The sequence below is a fragment of the Bombina bombina genome, chromosome 3 (genome assembly GCF_027579735.1).
Source record: "Bombina bombina isolate aBomBom1 chromosome 3, aBomBom1.pri, whole genome shotgun sequence".
Taxonomy (NCBI): domain Eukaryota; kingdom Metazoa; phylum Chordata; class Amphibia; order Anura; family Bombinatoridae; genus Bombina; species Bombina bombina.
Genome location: NC_069501.1, coordinates 1,187,546,507 through 1,187,564,471, shown reverse-complemented (window position 1 = coordinate 1,187,564,471; position 17,965 = coordinate 1,187,546,507). Strand labels below are relative to the sequence as shown.

The 17,965-nt window shown below is 41.5% G+C and overlaps 1 protein-coding gene across 1 annotated transcript in view; it reads left to right on the top strand.

The window, feature by feature from the left end:
* The window catches only part of CEP295 (centrosomal protein 295), a 287,500-nt gene that overhangs the window by 144,483 nt on the left and 125,052 nt on the right, over nucleotides 1-17,965 (top strand). Inside the window, exons 26-27 of the mRNA XM_053708621.1 lie at nucleotides 11,954-12,100; nucleotides 12,843-12,942. Of these exons, the coding sequence (XP_053564596.1) occupies nucleotides 11,954-12,100; nucleotides 12,843-12,942 (247 nt within the window). The remainder of the gene's footprint in view (nucleotides 1-11,953; nucleotides 12,101-12,842; nucleotides 12,943-17,965) is intronic.

Sequence of the window (17,965 nt, the reverse complement as noted above, 5' to 3'; positions counted from 1 at the left end):
TCTTGGCACGCTTTCACGCAGTCGTTGCTGGATGTGTTCCGATCATCATTACGGCCTCTAGGTGCGCTTGTTCCTACGCTTACTCAAGCGATCTTAGACACACCGGTACAGGGACTTAAACTTGGTCAGTGGAGGCAGGTAGGAGCGACAAGGTGACTGATAAGTTTCTGATTTTGTTTTGTGAAAATAAGTGTCTTCCTGCACGGAAACGTCACTTGCTAATTTATTCTGTTTATGTGTTTTTCTTTTCAAATAATGTTAAAGAAACAGTGCACTATTTTTTTCTTTAAGTATATGGTTATATATATTTTTTCAAGCATATAGATATATACCTTTTGTCTGCCTCACGACCAAGTTAGGTAGTGTTTTTGTACTTCTGCTATCATGGATGATCTTGAACAATGTACATATCCCATGTGTTTAGATGCCATTGTGGAACCCCCTGTTACACTTTGTGACTCTTGTATTGAGAGAGCCTTACAATGTAAAGAGAAATATTTTTAATAAAGATATGTCTAAAGAATGCGCTCAGACTGATGAGATTCAGGGTATGCCGCAACTTTCTCCCCAAGCGTCACAGCCTTTAACGCCCGCTCAAACGACGCCATGTTCTTCAACGGCGTCTACTTCCTTCACTTTGCAGGATATGGCTGCAGTTATGTCATCTACTCTCACAGAAGTTTTATCCAAGTTGCCAGGGTTACAAGGCAAACGCAGCGGGACAGAAACCCATGTGGTTTCTGCGACTTCTGATGCTTTGATGGCTATTTCCGATATCCCCTCCCAGGGATCTGAGTTGGGGGTTAGGGAGACCCTTTCTGAGGGGGAGCTGTCTGACTCAGGAAGTGCATTAACTCAGAAAGATTCGGACGTCATGTCCTTCAGATTTAAACTTAAACACCTCCAACTGTTGCTGCGGGAGGGTTTGATAACTCTGGACGACTGTGACTCTATTGGGGTACCTCCAGAGAAATTGTGTAAGATGGACAAATACTTAGAAGTTCCTTCTTACTCTGATGTCTTTCCGGTTCCTATGAAAATTATGGAAATTGTCACACGGGAATGGGAAAGACCGGGTATCCCGTTCTCACCTTCCTCTATTTTTAAGAAAATGTACCCTATAGCTGACACCGTTCAGGACTCTTGGCAGACGATCCCTAAGGTGGAGGGAGCTATCTCTACTCTGGATAAGCGTACGACTATCCCTATTGAGGACAGTTGTGCTTTCAAGGACCCTATGGATAAAAAACTGAAGGGTCTTCTAAAGACGATATTTGTTCATCAAGGTTTCCTATTACAACCAACGGCCTGCATTGTACCAGTCACGACTGCGGCTGTCTTTTGGTTTGACGCCTTAGAAGAGTCTCTTAAGACTGAGACTCCTTTTGGAGGAAATAATGGATAGAATTAAGGCCCTTAAGCTGGCTAATTCTTTTGTTACGGATGACGCTTTTCAGATCGCCAAATTGGCGGATAAGAATGCAGGATTTTCCATTTTAGCGCGCAGAGCCTTATGGTTAAAATCTTGGTCTGCGGACGTGTCCTCTAAATCTAAGCTTTCTTCTGTTAAGTGTGATCAGTCCACGGGTCATCATTACTTCTGGGATATTACTCCTCCCCAACAGGAAGTGCAAGAGGATTCACCCAGCAGAGCTGCATATAGCTCCTCCCCTCTACGTCACTCCCAGTCATTCTCTTGCACCCAACGACTAGATAGGATGTGTGAGAGGACTATGGTGATTATACTTAGTTTTATATCTTCAATCAAAAGTTTGTTATTTTAAAATAGCACCGGAGTGTGTTATTATCTCTCTGGCAGAGTTTGAAGAAGAATCTACCAGAGTTTTTGTTATGATTTTAGCCGGAGTAGTTAAGATCATATTGCTGTTTCTCGGCCATCTGAGGAGAGGTAAACTTCAGATCAGGGGACAGCGGGCAGATGAATCTGCATAGAGGTATGTAGCAGTTTTTATTTTCTGACAATGGAATTGATGAGAAAATCCTGCCATACCGATATAATGTCATGTATGTATACTTTACACTTCAGTATTCTGGGGAATGGTACTTCACTAGAATTACACTGTAAGAAATACATAAAGCTGTTTAATAACTAGAGATTATGTTTAACGTTTTTGCTGGAATGTAAAATCGTTTTCATTTACTGAGGTACTGAGTGAATAAATGTTTGGGCACTATTTTTCCACTTGGCAGTTGCTTAATCTGTTTTCTGACAGTTTCTGTTCTCCCTCACTGCTGTGTGTGAGGGGGAGGGGCCGTTTTTTGGCGCTTTTACTACACATCAAATATTTCAGTCAGCAACTCATTGTATTCCCTGCATGATCCGGTTCATCTCTACAGAGCTCAGGGGTCTTCAAAACTTATTTTGAGGGAGGTAATTTCTCTCAGCAGAGCTGTGAGAATTATAGTTTGACTGAGATAAAAAACGTTTATTCTGTAATTTGTTTCCTGCTTTCAGAATTTGTTATCTTTGCTAATGGGATTAAACCTTTGCTAAAGTTGTGTTATTTACAAGGATTGAGGCTATAACTGTTTCAATTTATTAATTTTCAACTGTCATAGATCTTCTGTGCTTCTTAAAGGCACAGTACGTTTTAATATTATTCTAATTGAATTGTATTTCCAAGTTACAAGTTTATTTGCTAGTGTGTTAAACATGTCTGATTCAGAGGATGATACCTGTGTCATTTGTTGCAATGCCAAAGTGGAGCCCAATAGAAATTTATGTACTAACTGTATTGATGCTACTTTAAATAAAAGTCAATCTGTACAAATTGAACAAATTTCACCAAACAACGAGGGGAGAGTTATGCCGACTAACTCGCCTCACGTGTCAGTACCTACATCTCCCGCTCAGAGGGAGGTGCGTGATATTGTAGCGCCGAGTACATCTGGGCGGCCATTACAAATCACATTACAGGATATGGCTACTGTTATGACTGAGGTTTTGGCTAAATTACCAGAGCTAAGAGGTAAGCGTGATCACTCTGGGGTGAGAACAGAGTGCGCTGATAATATTAGGGCCATGTCAGACACTGCGTCACAGGTGGCAGAACATGAGGACGGAGAGCTTCATTCTGTGGGTGACGGTTCTGATCCAAACAGACTGGATTCAGATATTTCAAATTTTAAATTTAAACTGGAAAACCTCCGTGTATTACTAGGGGAGGTGTTAGCGGCTCTGAATGATTGTAACACAGTTGCAATACCAGAGAAAATGTGTAGGTTGGATAAATATTTTGCGGTACCGACGAGTACTGAGGTTTTTCCTATACCTAAGAGACTTACTGAAATTGTTACTAAGGAGTGGGATAGACCCGGTGTGCCGTTCTCACTCCCTCCGATATTTAGAAAAATGTTTCCAATAGACGCCACCACAAGGGACTTATGGCAAACGGTCCCTAAGGTGGAGGGAGCAGTTTCTACCTTAGCTAAGCGTACCACTATCCCGGTGGAGGATAGCTGTGCTTTTTCAGATCCAATGGATAAAAAATTAGAGGGTTACCTTAAGAAAATGTTTGTTCAACAAGGTTTTATATTGCAACCCCTTGCATGCATTGCGCCGATCACGGCTGCAGCGGCATTCTGGATTGAGTCTCTGGAAGAGAACATTGGTTCAGCTACTCTGGACGACATTACGGACAGGCTTAGAGTCCTTAAACTAGCTAATTCATTCATTTCGGAGGCCGTAGTACATCTTACTAAACTTACGGCGAAGAATTCAGGATTCGCCATTCAGGCACGCAGGGCGCTGTGGCTAAAATCCTGGTCAGCTGATGTTACTTCTAAGTCTAAATTGCTTAATATACCTTTCAAAGGGCAGACCTTATTCGGGCCCGGGTTGAAAGAGATTATCGCTGACATTACAGGAGGTAAAGGCCATGCCCTGCCTCAGGACAAAGCCAAAGCCAAGACTAGACAGTCTAATTTTCGTTCCTTTCGTAATTTCAAAGCAGGAGCAGCATCAACTTCCTCTGCACCAAAACAGGAAGGAGCTGTTGCTCGCTACAGACAAGGCTGGAAACCTAACCAGTCCTGGAACAAGGGCAAGCAGACTAGGAAACCTGCTGCTGCCCCTAAAACAGCATGAATTGAGGGCCCCCGATCCGGGATCGGATCTAGTGGGGGGCAGACTTTCTCTCTTCGCCCAGGCTTGGGCAAGAGATGTTCAGGATCCCTGGGCGCTAGAGATAATATCTCAGGGATACCTTCTGGACTTCAAATACTCTCCTCCAAGAGAGAGATTTCATCTGTCAAGATTGTCAACAATCCAGACAAAGAAAGAGGCGTTTCTACGCTGCGTACAAGAGCTCTTGTTAATGGGAGTAATCCATCCAGTTCCACGATCGGAACAGGGACAGGGGTTTTACTCAAATCTGTTTGTGGTTCCCAAAAAAGAGGGAACTTTCAGACCAATCCTGGACTTAAAGATCCTAAACAAATTCCTAAGAGTTCCATCGTTCAAGATGGAGACTATTCGGACAATTTTACCTATGATCCAAGAGGGTCAGTACATGACCACTGTAGATTTAAAAGATGCTTACCTTCACATACCGATTCACAAAGATCATTATCGGTACCTAAGGTTTGCCTTCCTAGACAGGCATTACCAGTTTGTGGCTCTTCAATTCGGATTGGCTACAGCTCCAAGAATCTTCACAAAGGTTCTGGGTGCTCTTCTGGCGGTACTAAGACCGCGGGGAATCTCGGTAGCTCCATACCTAGACGACATTCTGATACAAGCTTCAAGCTTTCAAACTGCCAAGTCTCATACAGAGTTAGTGCTGGCATTTCTAAGGTCACATGGATGGAAGGTGAACGAAAAGAAAAGTTCACTCGTTCCACTCACAAGAGTTCCCTTCCTGGGGACTCTTATAGATTCTGTAGAAATGAAGATTTACCTGACAGAGGACAGGCTAACAAGACTTCAAAGTGCTTGCCGCACCCTTCATTCCATTCAACACCCGTCAGTGGCTCAATGCATGGAGGTAATCGGCTTAATGGTAGCGGCAATGGACATAGTACCCTTTGCACGCTTACACCTCAGACCACTGCAACTGTGCATGCTAAGTCAGTGGAATGGGGATTACTCAGACTTATCCCCTTCTCTGAATCTGGATCAAGAGACCAGAAATTCTCTTCTATGGTGGCTTTCTCGGCCACATCTGTCCAGGGGGATGCCATTCAGCAGACCAGACTGGACAATTGTAACAACAGACGCCAGCCTTCTAGGTTGGGGTGCCGTCTGGAATTCTCTGAAGGCTCAGGGACAATGGAGTCAGGAGGAGAGTCTCCTGCCAATAAACATTCTGGAATTGAGAGCAGTTCTCAATGCCCTCCTGGCTTGGCCCCAGTTGACAACTCGGGGGTTCATCAGGTTTCAGTCGGACAACATCACGACTGTAGCTTACATCAACCATCAGGGAGGGACAAGAAGCTCCCTAGCTATGATGGAAGTATCAAAGATAATTCGCTGGGCAGAGTCTCACTCTTGCCACCTGTCAGCAATCCACATCCCGGGAGTGGAGAACTGGGAGGCGGATTTCTTAAGTCGTCAGACTTTTCATCCGGGGGAGTGGGAACTTCATCCGGAGGTCTTTGCCCAAATACTTCGACGTTGGGGCAAACCAGAGATAGATCTCATGGCGTCTCGACAGAACGCCAAGCTTCCTCGTTACGGGTCCAGATCCAGGAGCAGTCCTGATAGATGCTCTGACAGCACCTTGGGACTTCAGGATGGCTTACGTGTTTCCACCCTTCCCGTTACTTCCTCGATTGATTGCCAGAATCAAACAAGAGAGAGCATCAGTGATTCTAATAGCACCTGCGTGGCCACGCAGGACTTGGTATGCAGACCTGGTGGACTTGTCATCCTGTCCACCTTGGTCTCTACCTCTGAAACAGGACCTTCTGATACAGGGTCCCTTCAAACATCAAAATCTAACTTCTCTGAAGCTGACTGCTTGGAAATTGAACGCTTGATTTTATCAAGACGTGGGTTTTCTGAGTCAGTTATTGATACCTTAATACAGGCTAGGAAACCTGTTACCAGAAAGATTTACCATAAGATATGGCGTAAATACCTATATTGGTGTGAATCCAAAGGTTACTCTTGGAGTAAGGTTAGGATTCCTAGGATATTGTCTTTTCTACAAGAAGGTTTAGAAAAGGGTTTATCTGCTAGTTCATTAAAGGGACAGATCTCAGCTCTGTCCATTCTGTTACACAAACGTCTGTCAGAAGTTCCTGACGTCCAGGCTTTTTGTCAGGCTTTGGCCAGGATTAAGCCTGTGTTTAAAACTGTTGCTCCACCATGGAGTTTAAACCTTGTTCTTAATGTTTTACAGGGCGTTCCGTTTGAACCCCTTCATTCCATTGATATAAAGTTGTTATCTTGGAAAGTTCTATTTCTAATGGCTATTTCCTCGGCTCGAAGAGTCTCTGAATTATTAGCCTTACATTGTGATTCTCCTTATTTGATTTTTCATTCGGATAAGGTAGTCCTGCGTACTAAACCTGGGTTCTTACCTAAGGTAGTTACTAACAGGAATATCAATCAAGAGATTGTTGTTCCTTCTTTATGCCCAAATCCTTCTTCAAAGAAGGAACGTCTACTGCACAACCTGGATGTAGTCCGTGCTCTAAAATTTTACTTACAGGCAACTAAGGAATTTCGACAAACGTCTTCTCTGTTTGTCATTTACTCTGGGCAGAGGAGAGGTCAAAAAGCTTCCGCTACCTCTCTTTCTTTTTGGCTTCGTAGCATAATTCGTTTAGCTTATGAGACTGCTGGACAGCAGCCTCCTGAAAGAATTACAGCTCATTCTACTAGAGCTGTGGCTTCCACTTGGGCCTTCAAGAATGAGGCCTCTGTTGAACAGATTTGCAAGGCTGCAACTTGGTCTTCGCTTCATACTTTTTCCAAATTTTACAAATTTGACACTTTTGCTTCATCGGAGGCTATTTTTGGGAGAAAGGTTCTTCAGGCAGTGGTTCCTTCTGTATAAAGAGCCTGCCTATCCCTCCCGTCATCCGTGTACTTTTGCTTTGGTATTGGTATCCCAGAAGTAATGATGACCCGTGGACTGATCACACTTAACAGAAGAAAACATAATTTATGCTTACCTGATAAATTCCTTTCTTCTGTAGTGTGATCAGTCCACGGCCCGCCCTGTTTTTAAGGCAGGTAAATATTTTTTAATTTATACTCCAGTCACCACTTCACCCTTGGCTTTTCCTTTCTCGTTGGTCCTTGGTCGAATGACTGGGAGTGACGTAGAGGGGAGGAGCTATATGCAGCTCTGCTGGGTGAATCCTCTTGCACTTCCTGTTGGGGAGGAGTAATATCCCAGAAGTAATGATGACCCGTGGACTGATCACACTACAGAAGAAAGGAATTTATCAGGTAAGCATAAATTATGTTTTTGGCTATTCCTTTTAAAGGAAAGACCCTGTTTGGGCCTGACTTGAAAGAGATCATTTCTGACATTACGGGAGGTAAGGGTCACCTCCTACCTCAGGATAAATCATCTAAGCAAAGGGGTAGACAGAGTAATTTTCGTTCCTTTCGAAATTTCAAGGGAATCCCCTCTTCCGCTAAACAGGAAGGGAATTTTGCACAAGCCAAGTCCATCTGGAGACCCAGCCAGGCTTGGAAAAAGGGTAAACAACCCAAAAAGCCTGCTATTGCTCCCAAAACAGCATGAAGGGGCGGGCCCCCGATCCGGGAACGGTTCTAGTAGGGGGCAGGCTTTCTCTCTTTGTCCAGGCTTGGATAAGAGACATTCAGGATCCCTGGACACTAGAAATTGTGTCTCAAGATTGATTATCAGTTGGAGTTCAAAAATTCCTTCCCAAGGGGAAGGTTTCTTCTTTCACGATTGTCTGTAGACCAGATAAAAAGAGAGGCGTTCTTACGTTACCCATTTTAGATCTCAAGAGTCTAAACAAGTTTCTCAGAGTCCCTTCCTTCAAGATGGAGACTATTCGGACAATTCTTCCATCAATGATTCTTCCATTGATCTAGGAAGTCGGATAGACTCTCTATATCCATGAAAATCTTCTTGACGGAAGACAGAAAGTTGAAGATTCTGAATACATGCCGATCCCTTCAGTCCAATCCTCGGCTATCAGTGGTTCAGTGCATGGAGGTAATTGGATTGATGGTGGCGGCAGTGGACATCATTCAGTTTGCTCGTTTTCATCTCAGGCCTCTACAACTGAGCATGCTCAGACAGTGGAATGGAGATTATGCAAATGTGTCTCCTCAGATAGATCTAGATCAGGAGACAAGAGATTCTCTTCTTTGGTGGTTGTCGCAGGATCATCTGTCCCAAGGGACGTGCTTCCGCATTCCCTCATGGGTGATAGTGACAACGGACGCCAGTCTACTAGGATGGGGGACAGTCTGGAATTCCCTGAAGGCTCAAAGTGTGTGGACTCGGTCGGAGTCTCTACTTACAATCAATATTCTGGAGTTGAGGGCAATATTCAATGCTCTTCAGGCTTGGCCTCAGTTGTCTTCGGCCAAATTCATCCGATTTCAGTCAGACAACATCATGACTGTGGCTTACATCAATCATCAGGGAGGAAAAAGGAGTTCCTTAGCGATGACAGAAGTATCCAAGATAATTCGGTGGGCGGAGGCTCACTCTTGTTATCTGTCAGCAATCTACATCCCAGTAGTGTACAACTGGGAAGCTGATTTTTTTGAGCAGACAGACGTTTCATCCGGGGGAATGGGAACTCCATCTGGAGGTCTTTGCCACCCTGATTCTCAGATGGGGCAGGCCGGAGCTGGATCTCATGGCATCTCGCCAGAATGCCTAGCTTCCGAAGTACGGATCCTGGTCCAGGGATCCTCAGGCCGAACTGATAGATGCCTTGGCAGTGCCTTGGTCGTTTAACCTAGCTTATGTGTTCCCTCCGTTTGCTCTCCTTCCCAGGATGATTGCCCGAGTCAAACAGGAGAGGGCTTCGGTGATTCTCATCGCTCCTACGTGGCCTCGCAGGACTTGATACGCCGATCTGGTGGACATGTCATCTCTGCCACCGTGGAAGCTTCCATTGAGGCAGGACCTTCTCATTCAGGCACCCTTCCATCATACGAACCTAATTTCTTTGCAGCTGACTGCTTGGAGATTGAATGCTTGATTTTATCTAAGCGAGGGTTCTCCGATTCGGTCATTGATACCTTAATCCAGGCACATAAGCCTGTTACTAGAAAGATTTACCATAAGATATGGTGTAAATATCTTTTTTGGTGCGAATCCAAGGGCTACTTATGGAGTAAGATTAGGATTCCTAGGATTTTATCTTTTCTCCAAGAAGGATTGGAGAAAGGGTTGTCAGCAGTTCCTTAAAAGGACAGATTTCTGCTCTATCTATTTTGCTACACAAACGTCCGGCAGATGTTCCGGATGTTCAATCTTTTTGTCAGGCTCTGACTAGAATCAGGCCTGTGTTTAGACAAATTGCTCCTCCTTGGAGTTTGAATTTAGTTCTTAATGTTCTTCAACGGGTTCCGTTTCAACCTATGCATTCCATAGATATTAAGTTGCTATCTTGGAAAGTTTTATTTTTGATTGCTATTTCTTCTGCTCGCAGAGTTTCTGAGCTTTTCAGCATTACAATGTGATTCGCCTTATCTTATTTTTCATTCCGATAAGGTAGTGTTGCGTACCAAACCTGGTTTTCTTCCCAAGGTTGTTTCAAACAAGATTATTAATCAGGAAATTGTTGTTCCTTCATTGTGTCCTAATCCTTCTTCGAAGAAAGAGCGTCAGTTACATAATTTGGACGTAGTCCGTGCCCTAAGTTCTACTTGCAGGCGACTAGGGAATTTCGTCAATCATCATCATCATCATCATTGTTTGTTTTCTTTTCTGGGAAACGTAGGGGTCAGAAAGCTATGGTTACCTCTCTTTCTTTTTGGCTGACAGCAGCCTCCTGAACGAATTACAGCTCATTCCACTAGGGCTGTGGCTTCCTCATGGGCATTTAAAAATGATGCTTCTGTTGAACAGATTTGCAAGGCTGCAACTTGGTCGTCTCTTCACACTTTTTCCAAATTTTCCAAATTTGATACTTTTGCTTCTTTTGAGGCTGGTTTTGGGAGAAAGGTTCTTCAAGCAGTGGTGCCTTCCGTTTATGTTCCTGTCTTGTCCCTCCCTTTCATCCATGTCCTATAGCTTTGGTATTGTATCCCATAAGTAAGGATGAAATCCGTGGACTTGTCATATCTTGTAAAAGAAAAGGAAATTTATGCTTACCTGATAAATTTGTTTCTTTTAGGATATGACGAGTCCACGGCCCACCCTGTCTTTTTTTTCTAGACAGGTTTTTATTTTTGTTAAACTTCAGTCACCTCTGCTCCTTGGCTTTTCCTTTCTCTTCCTAACTTTAGTCTAATGACTGGGTTGGGAGGGAAGGGAGGAGCTATTTATGCAGCTCTGCTGTGGAGCGCTTTGCCTCCTCCTGCTGACCAGGAGGCGATATCCCATAAGTAAGGATGAAATCCGTGGACTCGTCATATTGTAAAAGGAACAAATTTATCAGGTAAGCATACATTTCCTTTTTAATTTGTTTGACAGTATTACATTGGATTCCGACACAACTTCCTTGTCAGAATCTGCTCCCTCTGAGTGCTCATGTTGCTGATTGACATAATCGCATTCCACACATTCCTATTTAACATATGTGGAGTAAAAAATTACCACATACAGAGCATGCGCAGTGAGAGGGATCAGATCCTGACAAAGGAGCAGAATCTGATAGAACACCGGGTGGCATGAAGTAGCTGGGTGGGGGCAGTGTTATGCTTTCTCATGTTACATATTATTATCAGTTATTTGTAGAGCGCCAACAGGTTCCGCAGCACTAATTCTGCTATCCAAAGCACACACCAATTGCATAATTTAACATAAATGTATTTAATGATAATTTGAACAATAAACATCAAATATTCAATACTAGTTAATTTAGCCTAAGTGGGCAGTAAAATCAGCAGGGTGGTGCAACCATTAAAAAGGTAATGGTGAAAAGCTCCTCAACAAAGAGTACTAAGAGAAATTTAATAACATAAGTAAATTTAAAATTGCACACTTTGTCTGATTCATGGAAGTTCAATTTTTACTTTATTGCTTATTTTTTATTATCTTGCAAAATCAGTTTGTTTCATGTCCTTTTAAAAAGACCTGAAACGCCTAATTACAAAATTTGTATTTTGCAGTACCCCTTCTAAAGTCCTTTTATCTTACCTCCTCTGCAGAGTCCAGTTAGACAGTTGGTCTAAATCTTCTACTACTGTGATCAAGCAATCACTGTGTGTAATGTAGCAGGGTTCTACTTGTGAATTTCCAGTTTTTAACTGTGATTTTTTTTAACACTGAAATTTGTGGGTTTTCAAATTCCCTATAACTTTTTGTTTTAGTCACTCTCTGAAGTATACCTGTGTTAGGATTTAAAAAATATCTGCACATTCTTGATATTGGAGAGTCTATAGCGGAATCACACAGTAGTAAGAGTCGGGTCAAAGTTACGATAACAAAATGTCTGGCTAGGTAATGTCATAGTGTTGCACAACCATTTTTGTAGGCCTCTTAAAGAAGTGATTGGACAAGTCCTTTTTAACTGAGGGTATAATGTCAGCTACATATTGGTGAAGAATGGAGTTGCCGGTATTTAAAATTTAGAAGCCATACAGTAGTATTTTGTATATAGACAAATGGACAATAACCAAAATTTAGGAGCCATGATTAAAATTCTAGGAGCCAGTGGCTCCCTGGCTCCTGGGTTTGTTGAATCCTGGAATAGAGCTTTTGAAGAGGTTATTTTAAGAAGACAGGAAGGAGGGGAATCGGAGTCTCACAATATTAAGGCAGATAGTGTGTTTGTAATCGTTAACCTAAATACCAGAATGCACTTCATTTCTCAGGTCTCTGACTCTGCTTGTGGCATCCTGGAAGAGCCCGACCTAACGCTAGTTAGCCTTAATGACACCAATACCACAGGGCTGGGTTCAGAGGTAATTGATACTCCAGCAAGTCTGGCTGATCACCATGAAGAACAGAGCTCCTCAGAGGTATGCACCGATCCATTTATGTTAGATTGTTTCTACAAATATGCACCTGTTTTTGGTTTTTTTTATTAATTTGTAATATTGCATTTAGGGCGTAACAGATTATTGTGAGACTTAAAGGGCCATTACAGTGAAAAAATACATGCTCTAATTTTTTTTTATTCCTAGCAATGCTGTAAGACTGTGTTTCTCTTTGTGAAGGGAATTGTTGGCCCAGAGTGGCCACTTACGCAATCAACGGCTGCAGCTAGGGGTTAAACACATAGTTAACGGGTCGCTAGCAATAAAATTGCATGCTCTAGCAAATGTGAACATTTTATTTATTTTTTTGTTCTTCATTATTCTCCTTTACTGGTCAGTCAGAGAGCTAAGGAGTTGGCTATGCATTTTATAGATGTATGTAAAACAATTTAAAAATTTAGGGTTACTACATCGTTTTTTATTAGTCTTACAAGGAAATATTGTTTGATTTAAGAACAGGAACTTCCTTTTAGAAATACATGTTGTCTCTTTCATATAGTACCATCTTTGTTTTTGATATAATGTCCTTTTAACTGTCTAGATCTTATAAACGTGATTCTTGAAATCTGTATGAACATTTAACATACTATAATTCAATACAATATTTGTAACTTCCTATTTTTTTGTTTGACGGTTATCAAGGGAGAAATATAATAAAAAAACAAACAGGAGATTTACTTTGGCTTTTGTAATGTGATGTTTAAACTGAGTGTTTTGTTTACAGGGCAGCTTTCGGGCTCTACCAGCTGAAGTAGACACATCTGTTTCTGCTTTGCAGTGCAGTTCCCATGTAGTAGAAGAGTTCTCTTCATATCTTTCTGCAGGTACCTAGCACTATGTGACTCTCAGCATCTCTTTACTTGGCACTTGAAGTAGAAACTAATATAAAACCTTAAAATGGTATCAAATAACACAGGAATCTTTTTTTCTTTCATGTAATTAGCAAGAGTCCATGAGCTAGTGACGTATGGGACATACATTCCCACCAGGAGGGGCAAAGTTTCCCAATCCTCAAAATGCCTACAAATACACCCCTCACCACACCCACAAATCAGTTTTACAAACTTTGCCTCCTATGGAGGTGGTGAAGTAAGTTTGTGCTAGATTCTACGTTGATATGCGCTCCACAGCAGGTTGGAGCCCGGTTTTCCTCTCAGCGTGCAGTGAATGTCAGAGGGATGTGAGGAGAGTATTGCCTATTTGAATTCAATGATCTCCTTCTACGGGGTCTATTTCATAGGTTCTCTGTTATCGGTCGTAGAGATTCATCTCTTACCTCCCTTTTCAGATCGACGATATACTCATATATATATATATATATATATATATATATATATATACACACCATTACCTCTGCTGATTTTCGTTTCAGTACTGGTTTGGCTTTCTACAACATGTAGATGAGTGTCCTGGGGTAAGTAAGTCTTATTTTCTGTGACACTCTAAGCTATGGTTGGGCACTTTTTTTATAAAGTTCTAAATATATGTATTCAAACATTTATTTGCCTTGACTCAGGATGTTCAACATTCCTTATTTCAGACAGTCAGTTTCATATTTGGGATAATGCATATGAATCATTCAATTTTTTCTTACCTTAAAATTTGACTTTTCTCTGTGGGCTGTTAGGCTCGCGGGGGCTGAAATGCTTCATTTTATTGCGTCATTCTTGGCGCGGACTTTTTTGGCGCAAATATTTTTTTCTGTTTCCGGCGTCATACGTGTCGCCGGAAGTTGCGTAATTTTTTACGTTCTTTTGCGCCAAAAGTGTCGGCGTTCCGGATGTGGCGTCATTTTTGGCGCCAAAAGCATTTAGGCGCCAAATAATGTGGGCGTCTTTTTTGGCGCTAAAAAATATGGGCGTCACTATTGTCTCCACATTATTTAAGTCTCATTATTTATTGCTTCTGGTTGCTAGAAGCTTGTTCACTGGCATTTTTTTCCCATTCCTGAAACTGTCATTTAAGGAATTTGATCAATTTTGCTTTATATGTTGTTTTTTCTATTACATATTGCAAGATGTCCCACGTTGAAACTGAGTCAGAAGATACTTCTGGAAAATCGCTGCCTGGTGCTGGAGCTACCAAAGCTAAGTGTATCTGCTGTAAACTTATGGTATCTGTTCCTCCAGCTGTTGTTTGTACTGATTGTCATGACAAACTTGTTAATGCAGATAATATTTCCTTTAGTACTGTTACATTACCTGTTGCTGTTCCGTCAACATCTAATACTCAGAGTGTTCCTGATAACATAAGAGATTTTGTTTCTGAATCCATTAAGAATTCTGTCTGTTATTCCTCCTTCTAGTAAACGTAAAAAGTCTTTTAAAACTTCTCATTTTTCAGATGAATTTTTAAATGAACATCATCATTCTGATTCTGATAATGGTTCTTCTGGTTCAGAGGATTCTGTCTCAGAGGTTGATGCTGATAAATCTTCATATTTATTTAAAATGGAATTTATTCGTTCTTTACTTAAAGAAGTCCTAATTGCATTAGAAATTGAGGATTCTGGTCCTCTTGATACTAAATCTAAACGTTTAGATAAGGTTTTTAAATCTCCTGTGGTTATTCCAGAAGTTTTTCCTGTCCCTGGTGCTATTTCTGAAGTAATTTCCAGGGAATAGAAAAATTTGGGTAATTCATTTACTCCTTCTAAACGTTCGTTTTAAGCAATTATATCCTGTGCCGTCTGACAGATTAGAATTTTGGGACAAAATCCCTAAGGTTGATGGGGCTGTCTCTACTCTTGCTAAGCGTACTACTATTCCTACGGCAGATGGTCCTTCCTTTAAGGATCCTTTAGATAGGAAAATTGAATCCTTTCTAAGAAAAGCTTGCTTGTGTTCAGGTAATCTTCTTAGACCTGCTATATCTTTAGCGGATGTTGCTGCAGCTTCAACTTTTTGGTTAGAAGCTTTAGCGCAACAAGTAACAGATCATAATTCTCATAGCATTATTATTCTTCTACAACATGCTAATAACTTTATTTGTGATGCCATCTTTGATATCATTAGAGTTGATGTCAGGTATATGTCTCTAGCTATTTTAGCTAGAAGAGCTTTATGGCTTAAAACTTGGAATGCTGATATGTCTTCTAAGTCTACTCTGCTTTCCCTTTCTTTCCAGGGTAATAAATTATTTGGTTCTCAGTTGGATTCTATTATCTCAACTGTTACTGGAGGGAAAGGAACTTTTTTACCACAGGATAAAAAATCTAAAGGTAAATTTAGGTCTAATAATCGTTTTCGTTCCTTTCGTCACAACAAGGAACAAAAGCCTGATCCTTCATCCTCAGGAGCGGTATCAGTTTGGAAACCATCTCCAGTCTGGAATAAATTCAAGCCTTTTAGAAAATCAAAACCAGCTCCTAAGTCCACATGAAGGTGCGGCCCTCATTCCAGCTCAGCTGGTAGGGGGCAGATTACGTTTTTTCGAAGAAATTTGGATTAATTCCATTCACAATCTTTGGATTCAGAACATTGTTTCAGAAGGGTACAGAATTGGTTTCAAGATAAGGCCTCCTGCAAAGAGATTTTTTCTTTCCCGTGTCCCAGTAAACCCAGCGAAGGCTCAAGCATTTCTGAAATGTGTTTCAGAGCTAGAGTTGGCTGGAGTAATTATGCAAGTTCCAGTTCTGGAACAGGGGCTGGGGTTTTATTCAAATCTCTTCATTGTACCAAAGAAGGAGAATTCCTTCAGACCAGTTCTGGATCTAAAAATATTGAATCGTTATGTAAGGATACCAACATTCAAAATGGTAACTGTAAGGACTATCCTGCCTTTTGTTCAGCAAGGGCATTGTATGTCTACAATAGATTTACAGGATGCATATCTACATATTCCGATTCATCCAGATCACTATCAGTTTCTGAGATTCTCTTTCCTAGACAAGCATTACCAGTTTGTGGCTCTACCGTTTGGCCTAGCAACAGCTCCAAGAATTTTTACAAAGGTTCTCGGTGCCCTTCTGTCTGTAATCAGAGAACAGGGTATTGTAGTATTTCCTTATTTGGACGATATCTTGGTACTTGCTCAGTCTTCACATTTAGCAGAATCTCATACGAATCGACTTGTGTTGTTTCTTCAAGATCATGGTTGGAGGATCAATTTACCAAAAAGTTCATTGATTTCTCAGACAAGGGTAACCTTTTTAGGTTTCCAGATAGATTCAGTGTCCATGACTCTGTCTTTGACAGACAAGAAACGTCTAAAATTGATATCAGCTTGTCGAAACCTCATTCCCTTCGGTAGCTTTATGCATGGAAATTCTAGGTCTTATGACTGCAGCATCGGACGCGATCCCCTTTGCTCGTTTTCACATGCGACCTCTTCAGCTCTGTATGCTGAACCAGTGGTGCAGGGATTACACAAAGATATCTCAATTAATATCTTTAAAACCGATTATACGACACTCTCTGACTTGGTGGACAGATCACCATCGTTTAGTTCAGGGGGCTTCTTTTGTTCTTCCGACCTGGACTGTAATTTCAACAGATGCAAGTCTTACAGGTTGGGGAGCTGTGTGGGGGTCTCTGACAGCACAAGGGGTTTGGGAATCTCAGGAGGTGAGATTACCGATCAATATTTCTTTCATGTAATTAACAAGAGTCCATGAGCTAGTGACGTATGGGATATACATTCCTACCAGGAGGGGCAAAGTTTCCCAAACCTTAAAATGCCTATAAATACACCCCTCACCACACCCACAAATCAGTTTTACAAACTTTGCCTCCAAGGGAGGTGGTGAAGTAAGTTTGTGCTAGATTCTACGTTGATATGCGCTCCGCAGCAAGTTGGAGCCCGGTTTTCCTCTCAGCGTGCAGTGAATGTCAGAGGGATGTGAAGAGAGTATTGCCTATTGAATGCAGTGATCTCCTTCTACGGGGTCTATTTCATAAGGTTCTCTGTTATCGGTCGTAGAGATTCATCTCTTACCTCCCTTTTCAGATCGACGATATACTCTTATATTTACCATTTCCTCTACTGATTCTCGTTTCAGTACTGGTTTGGCTTTCTACAAACATGTAGATGAGTGTCCTGGGGTAAGTAAGTCTTATTTTCTGTGACACTCTAAGCTATGGTTGGGCACTTTATTTATAAAGTTCTAAATATATGTATTCAAACATTTATTTGCCTTGACTCAGAATGTTCAACTTTCCTTATTTCCAGACAGTCAGTTTCATATTTGGGATTATGCTTTAATTATCATATTTTTCTTACCTCAAAAATTTGACTTTTTTCCCTGTGGGCTGTTAGGCTCGCGGGGGCTGAAAATGCTTCATTTTATTGCGTCATTCTTGGCGCGGACTTTTTTGGCGCAAAAATTCTTTTCCGTTTCCGGCGTCATACGTGTCGCCGGAAGTTGCGTCATTTTTTTGACGTTATTTTGCGTCAAAGATGTCGGCGTTCCGGATGTGGCGTCATTTTTGGCGCCAAAAGCATTTAGGCGCCAAATAATGTGGGCGTCTTTTTTGGCGCTAAAAAATATGGGCGTCATTTTTGTCTCCACATTATTTAAGTCTCATTATTTATTGCTTCTGGTTGCTAGAAGCTTGTTCACTGGCATTTTTTTCCCATTCCTGAAACTGTCATTTAAGGAATTTGATCAATTTTGCTTTATATGTTGTTTTTTTTCTTTTACATATTGCAAGATGTTCCACGTTGCAACTGAGTCAGAAGATACTACAGGAAAATCACTGCACAGTGCTGGAGCTACCAAGCTAAGTCTGCTATAAACTTTTGGTATCTGTTTCTCCAGCTGTTATTTGTATTGCATGTCATGTCAAACTTATTAATGCAGATAAAATTTCCTTTAGTACTGTTACATTACCTGTTGCTGTCCGTCAA